Genomic DNA, 19,841 nt, shown 5'->3' on the forward strand with positions numbered 1-19,841 from the left:
ACTTTTGTGGTCATGTGGCCATGTATTTGAGGGTGACCTTTAACCTTTGACTCCTGCAGTCCCAGCAGCAAAGGCATGAACGTGACCTGTACTTGCTGAGGATGAAGGCAGAGCAGGAAGCCCTCGAAACACAACGGCAGCTGGAAGAAAGCAGACAGAAAGCTGCACGGGTATTTACACCACATTATGTTAATAGTGGGAGACCTTTGTTGAGGGTCAGGTCAGAATTTGGTTTTAGTATAAAAAGCTGTTTCTATGATAACTTCATTAGATAAAGACTTTACATGTTAAAAAAATGGCAGCTTTTAGTTAAATTATTTGTATCTTTTCAATGCACAGACGTATTTTGTAACATGCTTGTGTTTGACTCCAGGCCCATGCAGAGTTGCAGGAGAATTTGCTCCAGTCTCAACAGCAGGTGTTAGGAGGTTTGCATGAGACCACAAACAAGATGATCAACCAGCAAGCTGAGGCTGCACGCCACACAGCTGAAACGGCACGGCACATTAAAGAGGTGGGATAAATAATGGAGTACGGGAAAACAATTCGCAGATGCATTGTGATTCTATCTCAAATGATTCTGGATTGACTCACTGAAACTCTTATTTAATTGTTACATTTATTTACCAATAATTATGATTATTAAGAAGAATAAACAGGACAGAAACAGTACAGATAAAAGCAGGGTTATTATTGGTAACTTAAATTATTGGTGAAATAAAATAGAATATAAATGATAAATGTTAGATAACTTAAAAATTAATGAATATGTTTAATAAATAAATAACGCTTGTGTGTATGTATGCATGTATATACACACACACACACACACACAGTACTAAAATAAAAATGGATAGAAATTCGGATTGATTTACTAAATTGAATACGATTCTCAATCCTACTAAAACACACTCGTGGGTGTTTGTATGCTAGAAATAAACCCCCCATATATGCACATCTGCTTAGAAACAAGATTACATGCTTATCTTCTTAGTGTAAACTATACTCGCTTAAGGCACTGCGACTCTCTTTTAAAGTCTGCTTGAAGGGCCAAAGGTGTAGTTAACCATCTCTCTCCCCCTGTAGATGACTGAGCTGGCTCGTTCACAGATTGCGGGAGCACTGAGTGTTCCTGGACCCTCTATTACTACCCTTCATGAGAAACAGATACCGCACAACCACAGTTTGAAACGGCACCAGCCACACCCCCACAATGACAGGTAACTCGTAATTTTTCCTTCTGTACCATGCATGCTTCAGCTTATGATCCAGATGGGGTTCTTTATTTAATAGAAACAATCTATTTCTAAACTTGCTTGTATCGTTCCAAAAGTGGAATCTTATGTGAAAGTTTAAATATGCAAAAGTGCAGATGAGAAATGAGCCACGGCGGAGTATTTGGAACAATATGGAGATGAGTAAATCTTGACAGCATTTTCATTTGATCATTTTTAACCATGCTTTCACTTTGCATTTTCTAAAGTGAAAGATTTTTTCAAATTTGTCATATTAGTGATTGCGATCTATACTTCAGTACTGATGCTGTTTTGGATCTTCTCCAGTAGCTGGAAGAGTGAGCGGTCTCCTGAGAGACATCAGAATCCGTCAGAGGCCGAGACGCCACCAGACAGCCTCTCCGAGTCCATCCCTTCCAGGAGACCCACCATCAGGTAAATCTGTGTACTTTTCATTTCAGATTTTCTTTTACAGCACAAATTAATGGTTTTGTAAGAACATGTAAGAGTCCTTAAATGCTTCTTTCTGTCTCCTTATAAGTGGTGGTGGCAGCAGTAGTACCCAGTTGAGTCCACCTCATTCTGATCAAAAGGAGAGGTGGACTGCAGGGAAAGACAGGAGCAGTAGTTCAGTGGAAGACCAGGCTCACACTGCTGCCGATGACTCCCTTTGCTCGGACAGTGTTCGCAGCCCACGTGAAGAGAAAGGTAAAGCTCACAATTTTAAGGACGAGCTTTGTGAATAGTCTGTCCTGAGGAAATGTGAGTTGTTTTGACCACTTCCTGTCCACTCTTCCAATTAGCAGACAGTGCCTCCATTGCCACAGAGTACTCTGTGAAGTTTGATGACTCGATGACAGAGGATGACATTGAGGAAAGATCTTTCCGTTCTCTTTTACCATCCGAGGCCCACCGTCGCGAATCACTGGACAGGAAGCCCAGTCCTCGCCCCGAGTCTGATGATGACCACAGCCCTGACAGAACCAGCCCTAGAGTGAGCTCAAAGGTAATTTCTTATCAGCTCTCCTTGTCGCATGTCTCTGAATCCAGTTTTGTTCAGTTTGAACGGGCCTGTTGTGTTTCTTTTTGTTTGGTTGTCATAGTTGGAGTTTGTTTGTGTTTTCCTGGTGTGTTGATAAGAAGCTCTCTGTATGTGATGGATAAGTGACTCAGCCTATGTGTTTTTCCCCTGCTCTGTTTCCATATCACCATGCACAGCAGGATGATAGCATGCCCTTCTCAAGCGGCCAAGACAGCTTCTCCAAGTTCACTATGGACTTGGTGCGTCAGTACATGAAGGAGGAGGAAGTTCGCGCTCAGCATCAGAGTTCTCTGTTGCGTCTGCGTCAGAAGGCCCTCAGAGAGAAGACCAAAACTGAACTGGCCTGGCTGGAACACCAAAAGAGGCAGGAAAAACATTCATGCTATGAGTTGACTTTTACTATCAGGTCCACAACATGTGAGTGGAGCAGTGTGACGCTCCACTCAATATTCCGCTCTATGCCAGTGTGCTCCGCTCAATCACTCACGGCCCAATCGAATGCTTCACTCATGTAACTCTCCCGCTCACTGGTAAAACGATGTCCACTTAAATCCCACTCCAACATTAAATTTCTCTGCACTATACATCTTTCTGTTTATAATGAATTTCTTGAATAAATGTCTCAATTACAGTAGGCATATAGATAAGTTATGATATATTTGTGGCTTTAAGGGAATATTTTATGAGGCTATAAATAAACATGATGTGACTTGACTGGATAGTGGCAAATTGCAGAGCTCGGGCAAACATATCCACATCACTTCTTAAAGGGTTAGTTCACCCAAAAATGAAATTGATGTCATTAATGACTCACCCTAATGTCATTTCACACCCGTAAGACCGCTGTTCATCATTGGACACAGTTTAAGATATTTTATATTTTAGTCCCAGAACATATGCAGTCTATGTCCACTTTACTGTCCATGTCCAGAAAGGGAATAAAAACATCATCAGAGTAGTCCAAATGTGACATCAGTTGGTTGATTAAAATCTCTTGAAGCATCGAAAATACATTGTGGTCATAAAAATATCAAAAACTGAATTTATTCATCATTGTCCTCTCTTCCGTGTTTCTCCAAAAAGATTCAAACAGTTAATGAATCAGTGAATCGATCAGTGCTGTGGGTCGCCAATGTCTCGTGATTTCAGCAGTTTGGTGGTTTGACGCGATTTGAACTGCTGAAATCATGTGACATTGGCGACCCGAATCATTGATCGATTTAACCCGTTTGAATCTTTTTGGAAGAACGCGGAAGAGAAGACAATGCTGAATAAAATCATAGTTTTTGATATTTTTGGACCAAAATGTTTTTTAGGTGCTTCAAGAGATTCTAATCAACCAACTGATGTCACATATTATGGACTACTTTGATGATGTTTTTATTCCCTTCCTGGACATGGACAGTAAAGTGGACATAGACTGCATATGTTCTGGGACTAAAATATAAAATATCTTGTCTTATGGGTGTAAGATAATCATTACGGGTGTATATAAATGTAATGAATGAATGGGTGTGGAACGACATTAGGGTGAGTCATTAATGACATCAATTTCATTTTTGGGTGAACTAACTCTTTAACTGCCGTTTTCTCCAGATCATTGCTATTTTCATTGTATTTTTTTTGTTATTGAGAGGAATGTGCGTGGCACATATTTACATATACATCTAAATGCTTCTTTGTCATGATGTTCATTAACATAGAGCTGCAAAGGCATTTCAGACTTTCTTTTTTTTTTTATCCATAAGCAAAAGAAAAAACTAAATTACCTTTTAGTATATCTCGCTAACTCCATTTTTCCACACTCCCTTACAATTTCACAAAGAGCGTTCTGAGATAAGCTAGCGGCTCTGAGCAAACTGGGCAAGTGGAGCGAAATCTGCAGTGCAGCAAGGTCTCTGCTCTGGAGGAAATACTACTGCTCACATGCTCTTAAAAGGTGTTTTAAACTATCAGATGTTAAATTGACCCCATTTGCTTTCCTAATAATTGCTCTGGTCTCTGAGATGTCATCAACCTTTATTGCCTCTGAAAATTACTTTTCATTTACCCAAGGCTGCATAGGTGGGAAGAAAATAATATTGTATATTATTACTGACCCCCCCACCAAGTATACATCTGAACTATAGTGACATGCTATTCATCTTCTTTCCTTTCCACTAGGCGTCTCAGAGATAAAGGCGAGGATGATAAGATGCCACCTCTCCGTAAGAAACAGAGAGGCCTGATATTAAAGCTACAGCAAGAACAGGTGACAAACATTATGAGATCATCAAGATAGATTTGCAACTGAATTTATGTCAAGATAAATATTCACCAATTGTTGAAGTAATCAAATACTAGTCCTTGTGTACAGCACAGAAATAAAAGCTAAAACTTTACTGTATTTTTTTGTCCCACAGGCAGAGATTAAACGGCTACAGGAGGCCAATAAAGCAGCGAGGAGAGAAAGACAGCTTCTCCTTAAACAGCAGGAGGAGATTGAGAGAATGAGACACACAACACTAAAACTCAAAGAGCGACTGAAGAGTGCAGAGGATGCAAAGCTGGTCAGTATTCTGAAAGATTTTTTTTTTTTAAAGGTGCCCTAGAATGAGTTGAAACTATGTTAAAATGTTCTCTGATATCTACATAGAGGGTATGTGGCTTATTTAAGGGCAAAAATTGTTTTACAGGTCCATTTACATACAACCCTATAAATTGTCCCAAGGATGTAATGCTCTATTTTTGCCTTATTTGGAAGAGTCATGAATATTAATGTTGAGCTCAGCTCTGATTGGCTTATTTCAGCAGCTCACAGCAGTTCAGTAAAGCGGCTCGTGAGTCCTGACCGTCCTGACAGAACACCGCAAGCAAAACATCTCAAATGGAGATTGATAAAAAACAGCTTACTTGTTTATTTGGTGTTTTCAGATCATCCACGCGCGAGAGAGAGCTTGCGTTTGTGCAGTTGCCAGAATTTCAGTAATTAAATCCCCCAAACAGAGCTTTTCTGTGAAAAGAAACCTGTATACTCTCCGGTTTTTAACTAAACATGTCCAATCTGGCAACCATATGCACGCGAGCTCTCTCTCGCACGCATGTAAAATACTTGGCAACCCAGGTCTGCACGCGCGCTGGTATCAGGCTGGAATACACGATCTTTGCCAGTGTTGTAAACAAATAAAATAATTTAATGATACATAGAGTACTTACCCAATATGATCATTTCTGAGAGAAATTGTGATGGTGCATGCATATACAAACAATCTCTCCGTTTAGGATTCAAACAAATATAATCCAAGCCCTTTTGATGACGTGCATGATTACGTTACTGTTGATCATCTGTCCGTGGTCCATCGTCTAAAGCCCGCCATGATGATTTCATTGGTCCGAACAGTTTCTGTTTGGAGATAATTACTCCTCTATGGATCGAGGCCAGACCGAACTGCCCGACCTAAAAAAATTGTGGGCGGTGCTAAGTTCGGCTGGCATCCAGGCTAGCATGTTTATATAACGTTAGTCACAATGTAGGCTAATGTTACGCAGTGACTGTGATGTAGCCTAATCTGAAATACAAATAGGCAAAAACATCATAGGAAACACCATACTTCAGTTCTCAAAAATATAAATATATAACTTATATTTTTACAAAATGAATTGCCTTGTCAAATGACTATCGTTTTAACTCACCAATATGGTGGAAAAGGTGACGTTTGCTAGAAGGATCGAGTGAACGATCTAAGCAAAGTGTCTACGGTTATATTTTGTAATACAAAATAATATTACCCTTTGTCATTAGACACACTATTTAGTTTGGTATGGTACTTGGTGTTTCCTAACTGTTATATTGTTACTGTACTAGCATCTTGCATCATCTAGACAATGCTGTCTCTCTAAGAAACTTTCAATTTAATCAGAAATTGTTTGAACAATCAATAAGTGGATAAAATCGCTACTTGCTGCTTGCAGGAAATATAGTTGCCACTTTCTTCAGTTTAAGACGCTGAGCGACACTTGCTTGAAATGGGCCGAACAAGCGAATGATCTTGGATTAAATTGTTGTGGTATCGGATTATAAACATCAACCATGACTGTTGACATTTTTTATATGTGGAAAGGGCAGAAAAGTCCTCAGGTCTCCTGAACAGCCTGGAACATGAAGTGTGTCCATGCAAGCAGCTTGTTTACCTGATGATTGGCTCTATTTCCGCCTGACAATGAACATGTTTGGACAGATGCAAATGTTGGGGGCGTGCATATAAAGGATTCCCAACGCTTGCGTCACGGTTTGGGTTTATATTCAGAAGCATTTTTTTTTCTGTGGAGTTTTGAACATAAGAAGTAGGAGCCAATGATATTTGAGACTCACAGTATGTCCATGTACTGAACTCTTATTATTTCGCCATGGCAAGGTTATTTCAATTTTTCATTCTAGGGCACCTTTAAATTCTTCTGAATAAAGACACAATTTACATTTCTCTAACTGTTTCATTAAACCTCTGCAGGAGTCACCTGTATCAGGTGTAGCAGAGGAGTCGGCTCCGCCCAGTGTGATAGTGACAGACGCAGAGACCCGTAGTCCCTCCCCCATGTCTGTGTCGGGCAGTGAAACCAGCAGCATCATGCAGAAATTGAAAAAGATGCGCTCTCACATGGACGAGAAGTAAATAAAACCTCATGCATGTTTCTTTCTATCCTTCCACCTTATCCTCCATCTGTCCTCTTAAATGATACGGTTTGCCAAGAAGAAAATCTAAACCTTTAATCCATTTGATTATATTAATTAAACTTTAATGAAACTTTAAAGATGCATACGTTTTACAGTGCAAACGTCTTCCAAGAAGGCCAAACAAACAATGTATGTTTGGTGTGCTCGAGCGATTTCTTGTAATTTCCAACTGGCTAATACTACTAATAACATGTATTAATTTTCTTGAGGTTTGTCTACAGCTTGCTGACTGTGTGACATTTTAAAGTGTTTGTTTATTTTTGTGTGTACAGTGTTTGGTTTGAACAGAAGTGTGCTCTGTGTAGGAAAACACCCCTCTCCCTTAATGAATGGAGGAATCTTTCACGTCTAAAATAGAGAGCAGCTTCCTTATGCCACTAGTAAACAGGAAGTACATTCTGGCAGCCAAATTTCTGAAACAGTCAGCTGGTAATGAGGTTTCACAAATGCATTTCAAAAGCTCCACGTTCTCTAAATTCTTTGTCCATTGTACGTGATCTCATTCTCCCATGTTCAGCCACTCAAGCTTTGACATCAGGTTCTTGTTTAACATTTTATCTTGGCAACTGGTGAGGATCGTCCCATTGTTTACATAGTTAAAGGGGGGGTGAAATGCTGTTTCATGCATACTGAGCTTTTTACACTGTTAAAGACTTGAATTCCCATCCTAAACATAGACAAAGTTTCAAAAACTAAGTTGGACGTTTGATGGAGTATTTCTGTTTTAAAAATACTCCTTCCGGTTTCTCACAAGTTTCGGAGAGTTTTTTTCGAGTATTTGGTCGTATTTGCATTTGAACGCAGAAATGACGGGAAGCGGCACAACATCACGCTTCAGTCGCGTCGCAAAAGTCGATCTCCACGGTCACCGTGTATAACGTTGGTTAATTTATCAATAGAGCATGCGATCTATGGTGTGTGTTTAAATACATTTGTTTAGCTGACCACTATAGGTGTCAGTTTGTTTATTGTAAAACCACCCAAACATAAACCTAGCGTTCTCACAAAGCATGCTTCGTCATTCAAATGCGCTAACGTTACTCCATTGTTGTTCTGTATAACGTTACACTAGTCTGACGTGCAAAACCGTTTTGCTTGCTACTGCTAAGGTTTAGTCGCATACAATAGTCCATAAACCAAATCGTGTCCTCATAGACTGCGAGTAAACACACAAATGTTGACAGGCCACTAAATACAGTACATACCCCAGAGACGGACGTCCAGATGTTGTTGCTTCCCGTTCAGTTTATTTCAGCCTTCGGATCTGATTCTGGATCATATCTGTATTAGTTGAATCTGATTTAGGGTAGCGTTTTCTTCTCCACGCTTGAGGACGTCACCGCTTTGTGTGCGCTTGTCATTCTTTAGCTCCGCCCACATGATACGCCTCCAGCCGCTCGTTTTTTTTTCCGGAAAGACTCTGTACAGCCTATCTTTCTTTTATAAATATAATAAAACTAAAGACTTTTCGGAGAAATGAAGGATGCAATACTACTCTATAGGTACTCAAGATTGACATGAGATTGACTGAAACTGAATGTTTCAATACCCCCCCACCCCCTTTTTAATATTTTCTTCCGGTGAATAAAATTGGTACACAGAGAGAAGGGGATTTTACGCTTGTCTGATTTAACTAATTATTTGCTGTGTTGCGATTATAGCTCTAATTTTTTCTCGCCCTAATAGCATGATCTCCCCTTTTGTATAACTTCCAGCTTTAATTATTTAGTATTCATCCCTATAAACACTTTATATGGTCAGCATAAATGAATTCATGCTACCGTTATGTATATTTACAAGTATACCTCACAATTGTACTTATTTAAATAACAGTTTATAATTCCACACTTTCTATATGTCACTGTAAATACTTGTAAATATACAGTATAGTATTTGGACTGCTTTGAATTTATTCTCATTAAATATTTTTAACATGCACACAAACACGCCTTTTTACATTGTTTTTTTTTGTGTGTGTTTTTTTTCAGTCACAGTATTGAGAATTGAGGATTTTATTTGTCAATTGAAGAATTTTGTGAGATTACCTAGACTGCTGGTTGGAGCAAATCTTTTTTTTTTTCCAGGAAAGGTTGTAATTACCAAGACCTTTCATCTTACTCGTACATGTTTTTTTAAAGGTGCCCTAGAATGAGTTGAAACAAAATGTTAAAATGTTCTCTGATATCTACATAGAGGGTATGTGGCTTATTTAAGGGTAAAAAATGTCCAGGTACAGTTTTACAGGTCCATTTACATACAACCCTATAAATTGTCCCTAGGATGTAATGGTCTGTTTTTGCCTTATTTGGAAGAGTCATGACTATTAATGTTGAGCTCAGCTCTGATTGGCTTATTTCAGCAGCTCTCAGCTGATCAGCTCGTCAGTCCTCACCGCTTTGACAGAACACAGACCGACTAAATGTCACTTTAAGTAAAACATCTCAAATGGAGATTGATAAAATGCTGCTTACTTGTTTATTTGGTGTTTTCAGATCATCTGTGCGCGAGAAAGTGCTGGCGTTCGTGCGGTTAATTAAACTAATTAAATCCCCCAAACAGAGCTTTTCTGTGAAAAGAAACCTGTATACTCTCTGGTTTTTACCTAAACATGTCCAATCTGGCAACCATATGCACGCGCTCTCTCTCTCGCACGCATGGATGATCTGAAAACACCAATAAACAAGTAAACTGCATTTTATCAATCTCCATTTGAGATGTTTTACTTAGTGTCATTTAGTCGGTCTGTGTTCTGCTGGGGGGGGGACACACTGAGTTTCAGTCAATCTCATGTCAATCTTGAGTACCTATAGAGTAGTATTGCATCCTTCATATCTCCGAAAAGTCTTTAGTTTTATTATATTTATAAAAGAACTATAGGCTGTACCGAGTCTTGCCGGAAAAAAACGAGCGCCTGGAGGCGTATCGTTTGGGCGGGGATAAAGAATGACGAGCGCGCAGCTAGAGCACGAGAGCTTCTGAAAGCTGACATCGTCAAGCGTGGAAAAGAAAACGTTACCCTAATAAACAATGGCTATCAATCAGATTCAACTAATACATATATGATCCAGAATCGGATCCGGGGGCTAAAATAAATTGAACAGGATAAGCAGCAACATCAGGACGTCCGTCTCTGTGGTATATACTGTATTTAGTGGCTTGTCAACATTTGCGTTTGTTTACTTGTGGATTGTGAGGACATGATTTGGTTTATGGACTATTGTATGCGATTAAACCTTAGCAATCGCAAGCAAAACGGTTTTGCACGTCAGACTGTGTTATAGTGTTACATAGAAAAACAATGTAGTAGCGCATTTGAATGTGCTTTGTGTGAACGTCACCTAGGTTTAGAGATAGGTTTAGAGGTTTTACAGATACCTATAGTGGTCAGCAAAACAAATGTATTTAAACACGCGCCATAAGTTACATCGCATGCTTCATTGAGAAATTAACTATACGATCGTGTTGTTTACTGATGTTTTACTCACGCGACGATAGCCAACAACATAGACATTTGAAGCAGTTTTACTCACCACCTGCTTCTAAAGCACGATTGTGAACCTTTATAGTCACCGCTCCATCAAAAACACACTTCCTTGGTGACGTTGTTGATTTAGTGAAGTCCCGAGACAGCAGTGAGAGCAGTGTTTATGAGCGCCGTGCATTTGCTCTCGCTCTGGTCTTCCGGGAGAAGAGCCCGTACTGCCCATACAAGGACCTTCCGCTCTGTCGACGTCAAGCCGACCCATACTTGAAAAAATCTCTCCGAAAGTTGTGAGAAACCGGAAGGAGTATTTTTGACACAGAAATACTCCATCAAAAGTCCAACATTAGTTTTTGAAACTTTGTCTATGTTTAGGATGGGAATCCAAGTCTTTTACAGTGTAAACAGCTCAGTATGCATGAAACAGCATTTCACCCCCCCTTTAAAATATTTGGACAGATGCAAATGTTGTTGGCGTGCATATAAATGATCCCCAATGCTTGCGTCACGGTTTGGGTTTATGTTGAGAATCACTTTTTATTCCGTGGAGTTTTGGATTCACGAGAGTTACATAAGAAGTAGGAGGCAATGATGTTTGAGACTCACAGTATGTGATGTCCATGTACTGAACTCTTATTATTTTACTATGGCAAGTTTAATTACATTTTTCATTCTAGGGCACCTTTAAAGCAGTATCTTTGATCATTTTCTTGATTTTTATGTAGGACACTCAGTAGTAGTGTAAGGATTTGCAGCAGCATGTAGTTAACTTTTAACAGTTGCTAATAGGGTTGGTTTGTTTGTTGCACATTAGTAAGAGGAAAATAAGGATACATTACATATGTTTACTCTCTCTCTCTCTCTCTCTCTCTCTCTCTCTCTCTCTCTCTCTCTCTCTCTCTCTCTCTCTCTCTCTCTCTCTCACCCTCCCACTCCCTCCCCCCATATCTGTTTTTCTCTCATGTCTGTCTCTCTTCTATTTATTGTTTCGTTCTCTCAACTTCTTGATATTTGACTATCCTCTCCTCTCTTTCTTCCTTTGCTTTTAGACACTGTTCTCCTGTCCATTATTTCTTCTCTGTCTTTACGGCTCATCACTGGGCTTCTCTATCTGTCTGTCTCCCAAAACTTCATCCCAAATTCCAGCTCTTTATCTACAGCCAGTTGGTCAGGTACAGTTACCCACAATCCTCCTCTCTTTTACCGCCCCTCCATCCTCCCCTCTCTCAGCACTTATTTCCCATGGAGCATGCTTTTGTTCATCCACTGCCACAGCTGGGCGGGTGGGGGAATGTTTGGTGGGGGTAAAAGCGGAATAAAGGAATGCAGTGATGAATGGATGGATGAAAATGAACCAGCTACACCATGGTGAAATAAGCTGATTCGTTGGCTAAACCAAGTTTAATACTAATCATAGTTTTTTATCTGATTTTCTAATGATTCAATCATTATTTCTAATGATTCAATGTTTTACCAAAATCCTTCATGATTGGTTTTCAGGTCTTTATTTGTTGATCAGATACAGACTACCGTCTATCCCAAAGCCAAAGATCAGACTTGTTTAAATCATGGTGGGTTGAATGAGTGATTTCTGGGGTCCTTTGTTTTTGTCTCTGTGTTGTGATCCTGTCAAATCCAGTATTTGCCTTGTTGCTAGTCTGTCTTGTACTAATATATAAATGTAATTTATATATGGAGAATTTCACGAAAATGTGTCAATGTTAATTTCACCTCAAATTCAAATGGAAAACTATAAAAAATGTTTTGCATACATGAAGCCTGTTTTATGACCGCTAACATTTTTTGCAACATTTTCATGACAGTTAAGAACATATTGCTGTAATGCATCAAGATGGTTTTCATTTAATTTTTATATTTTGCTTCATTTAAATAGTTTTGATGTCATTAGATTCTCATTACTATAATAGCAAAACAAATATAGTTTTTTTTATTTTATTTAATATTAAGACTTAAGAATATTAAGAAATTTTATGCATACTTCCATATGTATACTAAATATCTTTTGACATTTAATTTATAAATATTGCGTTAAATAAATAATTGGGGGGGTGAATTATTCGCTTAATTGTCATGAAAATCACAATGCAAATAATGTTGATTATCCTAAAAATAGGCTTCATTATTATTATTATTATTATTTTATTTTTTCTGATTTTGAGGTGAAATACAGCCTAGATGACTTTTGTGAGCTTCGCCCATGAAAAAGCATCTCTGTTAAATCAGTTCTTGAAGTTGGTATCGTGGTGAGTGGAGACCAGAAGGAATATCTCTTTTCAGACAGGCCGGGCAGACTGATATATTGTATGCTTCTGAATAATGCTAGTTTAGGACTTCTTCATCTACCCAATGGCCACAGTAAATCTTAACTCCAGCCCCTGATTAAATAAGTGTAGCCCGCGATGAGCTAATGAGTATATATGACTGAGGCAACGTAATAGAATTTATGGTTAGATGAAGATGGCCGTTGTATTCACGAGGCAAGACGATTGCTTTTAGATAAAGCCATCTGTTTTTCTCTAACATGTTTTTAATTATCTTAAACCTCAATGAAAAAGGCAGGCGGGTTTGATCTCCCAGTCCAAAGTCATGATGCATGGAGGACTTTTTTTTTTTTTTTTTTATGAAAAAAAAACCTGCCTTCAGTGAAGCAGAGTTTTTACCTGCTGCAGCTTGCTAAAAACTATAAATATACTTTAATATTCAATATAGCATGGGAAATGCTAATTATTAAAAAAAAAATGCACACCGTATTTGAAGATTTACTATAAAAAATAGCAGGAATTCAGTTGAGATTCACACTCAAAACAATTCCTTTGCAGGATTACTCTTACAGAGACAAAAGCGTAACACTTTGTCAAACCCTGGTGGAACCTGTGTGTTTCTATTTGTGTGGTGGTCGTCTCAGTGTTTCACATATGAGCTGTACCGGGTGCATGAGTTTTACTCCAAGGATTTTAAAGGTACAGCATCACCACCACCACCACCCCCCATTAAAATGAATGCAGGTCTCCGATCGGAGGCGTGCCTGTTTTGGGAAGCATGTTTTGGAGTGTGAATGTGTGTGTAACTGGGTTTGTTTGTTTGCAAATCCTTTGGAAAAGAGACTAAAACTGGTGTTTGAAGAAGGTGGGTGAGTCGTGGCATTATTTGTATGTCTGCTTTGCCTGCTTTTGTGGTGGTGTGTCTCCAGATTGTGTCACTTTGCTTTACACAATCTTGTTTTCTCTTCTACCTTTTCTGTCTCTCTTTTGTCTCTCTTTCTCTCTGTCCTGTAGGTTTCTCACTAAAAGGGAGCAGCAGTTGATGCAGAGGCGCAGACATGCAGAGGAACTTCTCGAGTGGAGGCAGCGGTTGGATGCAGAGGAGGCCGAAGTGCGCCGCATGGAGAAACAAGCTCTGGCGGCTTGGGAAAAACAGCAGCAGCCACGCAACAGAACACCACTGCTGCAGCGCAGCCAGGAAACTGAGCACAGTAAAACCAGTGGTGGACAAGAGAGTGCTACAGAACAAGGTGAAGAGTGTGAAAAGACAGTGAAGGAAAGGGAGTGATAAAAAATATATTAATATCAGTGACCATACATCATTTGTACTCCATATACACTACCATTCAGAACTTTTAAGTCAGTAAGATTTGTTTTACTGCTTGATAAGATACCTGTATTCAACAATGACATATTAAAATAATCAAAAGTGAAAGCAAAGACATTTATAATGTAAAAAGATTTCCATTTCAAATAAATTCTGTTCTCTCTATTCATCAAAGAATCCTGACCAAAAATATATTTTTTTCAATATTGATAATAAGAAATGTTTCTTGAGCATCAACTCAGCATATTATGATTTCTAAAAAAATCATGTGACTGGAGTAATCAAATTTGAGAAAAAATAATACAAATTGAAAGCAGTTATTTTAAAGTAATATTACATAAAATCACTGTTTTAGTATATTTTTTATCAAATAAATGCAGCCTTTGTGAGCCAATTTTATTTGACATGTAAAAATGTCTCCTATTCCAAACTTTTGCATTATAGTGTAAGCGTGTACATTTGCATGACAAATGGTTAAGTATTATTTTCTACAATTTATACTGTTAGAAGTTACAAGAAGTTTTGTTACAGTTTTAATATCACGTTTAAGGGGGTTTTAGGAACTCCACTTTACCTTGTGCTTGACGACATCCTGTTATTGGGGGTAAAATCACTGTTCAGCACAACCTCTTGTGGATCATTGATTTATAAATGTGCTCCTTTTGACCCTGTAAACACTGTTATGTTTACTGTGCTTAATGTTCACTTGTTTTGAAGATTTGTGTGTAAGCGAAGAATTGACCTGTTACATCTTGTTTATCGTTATCCACGTTTTCACAGATGCAGTCAGTGAAGATGATGACTCCCCGGCACTGTCTGTATCCAGTGTGCACACTGATTTGTCTGTTCCTGAGCAGCTTTCTTCCTCAGACCGGCCTGTCTCTGAGCTCCACTCTCCTCAGCCGGGATGCAGCCCTGCCCCTGATACACTCTATTCACCTGAGTTTAACGCCACAGAAAGCAAACAGGTGAAAATGGAACCTGCACAGCAAATACAATTTTGTTTAAAAAAAAAACTAAAACTAATATTTGACCCCTATTTTGTGACATTGTCTATTTAGAGTGCTCAGCTGTTACCTGAGTGAATACAAAATACTGTAATTGAATATTTATTTTGTTCCTTTGGTTAGATTACATCTCAGTCCTGTGAGAAAGTAAATCATCGTTCTGTCATTTGATTGAGCCTCACACATCTTTGTCAAGGAATATGTTGTCTATTTTTGCCTAAACATCTGTGTACGTGCTTTAGAGCAGTTCAATAATGTGGCTGTCAAGTGTATTGGAACATTTGGACAGGAAGTCAAACGTATTCTGCATCTTTTGTTTATATGTGAAATTTAATAGAGCTGTAATTGAATATTGAGCATTGGAATTTGCAAAATTGTTTGCATCTTACAAGCCCAAGTTGTTTTTAATGTGTTGTGACATTGCACAGGGTTGATTATAGCTCTCTTTGATGAGTGTGATTTACATGTCCTGACCTTGGATCCCTCTTCCTGTGTGTGTTGCAGTCTCCTCCACGGAAAGCCAGTCTCAGCTCTCTTCATCATTCAGACAGTAGCCGGCCTGGCACTGGCACCAGCGGAAGCGGCACGATGCAGGTGCACTCCAAGACCAGTGAGTCCCATAACGCTGACCCTCATTCGGCCACTCCATCCGGTAAGATCGTTGCTTCCTCCAGCATTCACTCTATCCAGTCAAGGCCTGTTTTTAGAATACAGTTTGATGTAGCATTTGACTCTCTTAATCTCTTCTTATTTACTGGTAATTCTTGGTATTTCTTTTTCCTTGTTTTATATACATTTCAAATCATAGTTATCATAAGTCATTAAGGCCCAGTAAGTTTTAGGTTTAATTTAACTTGCTCCGTTTTACCCGTTACATCTTTACTAAATTGGAGATGTGTAGACAGGCCGTGCCAGCAAAATATAATGCTTGATGTTTAGCTCTGTGTGTGCACTTCTCTGCCTCAAAATGCTTAGTCATGTTATAGAAGCGCAGATGAGTCTACCTGCCCTATACTGATTATCTGTGTGAAAGGGACAGTCCTTCTCATATAGTTCAAACATTGTCCATCTAGCCACTTCTACTCTTTATAGAGACTATAAAATATTTATTGCCACAAGGCTATTCTTCATATTTCTTAGCTGATGGTGTGTGTAATCTTTTTTTGTTCTCCTACCTTAGAGACCACATCTGATCAGAGTGATATTGAGAGTCGCATTCGTGCCCTCAAGGACGAGCTCCGCAAGCGCAAATCAGTGGTGTACCAGCTAAAGAAAGAGCAGAAGAAGAGGCAAAAAGAGCGACTGAAAGCTCAGGAGGCGAGTCTACTGAAACAGTTGGAGGTCAGCAACCAGCACCTTCCATATTCACTTATTTCTGTGGAACCTTATGCTGTTTCTTTAAAATAAATCACTTTTCTTGCAATTTTGCGATATAATAATTGGGCTATACTATAATTTTATGTACTATAAAACACATATTGCTGTACGTGAATTTTTTTTGACTGTCTCTTCCTATGACGCAGTCATATAATGACTTCATTCAAAAGACCAAGGCTGAGTTGAGTAAAGAACCTGACAGTACTCCAGCTACCAAACCCCAGATAAAAACTCCCACGTCGGCCACGGAAAAGCCTCGGATAAAACCCCCTCCGCTCCAGAGGTCAGCCTTTACATTTCACTCTTCATTTGTTTTGTTTTTTTGTACATAATTATTGATGCATGTTTATTTTCACAGGCCAGAGACTAGCAAGAACTGGAAGATTGTCACAGAATCTGAGAAATCAGAGACTGTACCCACGGATGCATCAGCAGAAAAAGGTGTGCTTTGTTTTTGACTAAAGCACATAAATGCTGAAATTGAGAACATTTTTTTGAAACAAAATAAAAGTATACATAATGTTATAATTGTGTGTTGTGCCTGGTTTTGTTTGCAGATGATGCTACACCGTCAGGACTTCATAAGTATTCATCAGAACATGATGAAATTTCCTCAGATGAAGATCCTCCTACAGTCACTCCAACCCCAATTATGGGAAGTCCAGAACATATGGATGTTTTGAGGATATTGCATAGTCCAGAGTATTCAAGCCACCAGTTAGAAGATGTCCCAGCAATCAAAGAACATTCTGCCAGGCCAAAAGCCAGTGACCTCCTTTCAGGAGATGAGAGCATAGTCTATAGCCACAAGTCTGGTGTTATGGAGGAACTGGAATATGCAAAGACAGAGGGGTCTGAGAATGACCAATCTGACCAGCACTCTCACCCTCTGCTTAATCTGGATCTTGGGTTTCAGGTGCCATCTCTAAAGGATGTGAACTCCAAATTTGAAGAGGAAAGATTGTCTGAGAAGGATGCCGATGACAAGCCAGCATTTCAAGATTATGCAGAAGCTGGAGAGAGTATGAGATTTGCTGACTCAAACATATCTCCTGTGGCAAAATCAAATGATATAGACTACCCTTCAGCTGAAAAGACTCCTTCAGTCATAGATCGTTCTTATACCCCTGAATTCTTGTTGTCCAAGAGGGAGGATTCACCAAAGATGAAAGATTCACAGGATGGCTACAACGATGACTTTGAGTCTTCAATTGGGTCATCATTCAAGGAGGATAACTATGAATCAAAGCCTACATCACCTTCTGCCCCAGAGCCTAAAGAAAAATCTTTTAAGTCTCCAATGTATAGTAGTGAAGAGGAAATTGAAGAAGAATTAAGTGTCCGATCAGGAAGTACTAATGGCAGCTTCCAAAATGAAAGTCATGCAGACCTGAATAGGCTTAGCAAAGGCTCTAAAGACATCACCAGCCCTTCAAAATGTCCAACTTCACCACAGCCCCAAATGCCAATATTGCCGATAAAGGACGAATTGCCAAGCTTCTGCATCGGAGACCGGGTTCTGGTGAGTAACATACAACCAGGGACACTGCGATTCAAGGGACAAACTAACTTTGCTAATGGATTCTGGGCAGGGGTTGAACTGGATAACCCTGAGGGAAGTAACAATGGAACGTATGATGGGGTGGTGTACTTCGAGTGTAGGGAAAAACATGGTTTATTTGCCCCACCGGACAAGATCTCTCGTCTTCCAGAGAAGTTTGAGGCCAGTGCAGACACAGAAGATGAAGATTCTTCATGTGATGACCAGCCTAACAGAAAAAACAAAAGCTCAGATAAGCAGTTGGAGCACATAAATCTGCTAAACAAAACGAAAGGAGAAAAATCTGACCTAGATTTGCATCCTGATTCCAGAGAGCCCTTGGATGAGCGTGAAAAGCCATTGGAACTCAACATCAAACAGCTTTCCACTGGGCAAAGCACCTTTTTTAAATCTCAGCATAACCTGGATTTTAACGATATTGACTGCAATATCATTAATGACGGCGACACAGGTCTGCACACTGTGACTAACGGAGATGGGGACATCATTCTCAAATTCAAGGATGCATCTGTTGAAGTCGTTCCATCGCTCAATAATTTGGATAAAGGGACATCCCAAAACCAAAAGCAGGAAGAGGAACCAACAGCAGTTATTTTGGACCTTTTGGCTGAGGGTGAGAAATCCAGAGTTGATGGTGTTCAGAAATCTACTGACATCTCAATCGAGGAGGCCAGTCTAGACAATAAAGAAGACTTGAATAACAAAAGAGCTTTGACTACCCTCGCAGATAAACTTGTGGAAAACTTCTTAAGTGATGCGGTGAAGCAATTTCAGAAGATCAAGAAGGACAAAGAGGGGAAGTTATCAGCTGCTAATCAGTTTAAAAGAGACTTCATCAATGAAGATGATGGACTTAGAAGCAACAACTTCAAGTCTCAGAGTAGATCTGCATCCAAAACAAAGACGGACAGTTTCCGCACCTTCTTTGATGAAGATCAGGAAGAACTTTCATCTCCAGAGCACTGCAACAGACCTGTAAGTGACTTTGACTATTTTAATTAATCTTAAGATCCCATGGAACTTGATGAAATGAGAAACCAGTTAAAAAACAGTCTTTGAAGTTATTGAAAACAAGTGAATGATTTACCCAACAAACTGATAACATTTCCAGCTGAATTGACAGTCATCCAGGGACTGATGTTACCTTGGAACCTTATTTTTTAGGCCTCAGTGTTTTGCAAAGTTTAAATGGAGCATGTAACGTTAAATCAGATATTCTCTTGATGAAAGTTGTAAAAAGGTGATCTTTATAAATGTTAACTATGCCTCTTCAACAGGAGAGCCCTGTCCTGGGTACAAGTGGACAGGAAGAGTTAACAAAACGTCTGGCAGAGCTGGAGCTCAGCCGTGAGCTCTTCGATGTCCTTGGTGACGAGCAGGACTGGTTCGATGAGGACTTTGGTCTCAGTTCACGGAAACTGCAGCAAAAGCAAAAACGTCAACAGCAGCAAGATGGGATTTCTAGCTCCTTGAGTGTGGGTGGAGGGGAACAGGTAAAAACGCCACCCAGGCCTGAACTTCCTGTTCAGATGAAGCAACAAGAGGAGCCTGCCATGGTTGTTCCTCACACTGTCCAGGAGGTGGAGAAACTAGTCATCGCTGCTACTCAGGAGATCTGGAAAAGCTGCAAACTGGGTCATGGTCGACCAAGTCTAACTGCAGTGCCCAAACCTCAACCCTCTAATAGTTTCCTGGAAGCAGATGCCAAAGCCACTGACCTGGAGGCTCAATGTCAACGAAGCTACAGACTGGTAGGAATTAAGATGCTAACATTTAAGTGTTTGTTTAACCATGGGAAGGTTTTTGTGGACATTCCCA

At 39.5% G+C, this 19,841-nt stretch overlaps 1 protein-coding gene across 9 annotated transcripts in view; it reads left to right on the forward strand.

The window, feature by feature from the left end:
* The window catches only part of cep350 (centrosomal protein 350), a 44,470-nt gene that overhangs the window by 23,344 nt on the left and 1,285 nt on the right, over positions 1-19,841 (forward strand). For 4 of the 9 annotated variants that reach the window (XM_067414152.1, XM_067414157.1, XM_067414153.1 and 1 more), the window contains exons 19-37: positions 60-170; positions 374-514; positions 1,087-1,220; positions 1,563-1,670; positions 1,777-1,943; positions 2,039-2,241; positions 2,454-2,641; positions 4,441-4,528; positions 4,680-4,826; positions 6,765-6,922; positions 11,519-11,641; positions 13,766-14,001; positions 14,859-15,046; positions 15,590-15,737; positions 16,266-16,426; positions 16,609-16,745; positions 16,821-16,903; positions 17,020-18,998; positions 19,301-19,774. In XM_067414152.1, coding sequence (XP_067270253.1) covers positions 60-170; positions 374-514; positions 1,087-1,220; positions 1,563-1,670; positions 1,777-1,943; positions 2,039-2,241; positions 2,454-2,641; positions 4,441-4,528; positions 4,680-4,826; positions 6,765-6,922; positions 11,519-11,641; positions 13,766-14,001; positions 14,859-15,046; positions 15,590-15,737; positions 16,266-16,426; positions 16,609-16,745; positions 16,821-16,903; positions 17,020-18,998; positions 19,301-19,774 — 4,974 coding nt within the window. The remainder of the gene's footprint in view (positions 1-59; positions 171-373; positions 515-1,086; positions 1,221-1,562; positions 1,671-1,776; positions 1,944-2,038; positions 2,242-2,453; positions 2,642-4,440; positions 4,529-4,679; positions 4,827-6,764; positions 6,923-11,518; positions 11,642-13,765; positions 14,002-14,858; positions 15,047-15,589; positions 15,738-16,265; positions 16,427-16,608; positions 16,746-16,820; positions 16,904-17,019; positions 18,999-19,300; positions 19,775-19,841) is intronic. The other 5 variants (XM_067414156.1, XM_067414161.1, XM_067414158.1 and 2 more) reach the window with 4 other exon arrangements.

This window comes from Pseudorasbora parva, chromosome 13 (assembly GCF_024679245.1).
Source record: "Pseudorasbora parva isolate DD20220531a chromosome 13, ASM2467924v1, whole genome shotgun sequence".
In the NCBI taxonomy this organism is placed as follows: domain Eukaryota; kingdom Metazoa; phylum Chordata; class Actinopteri; order Cypriniformes; family Gobionidae; genus Pseudorasbora; species Pseudorasbora parva.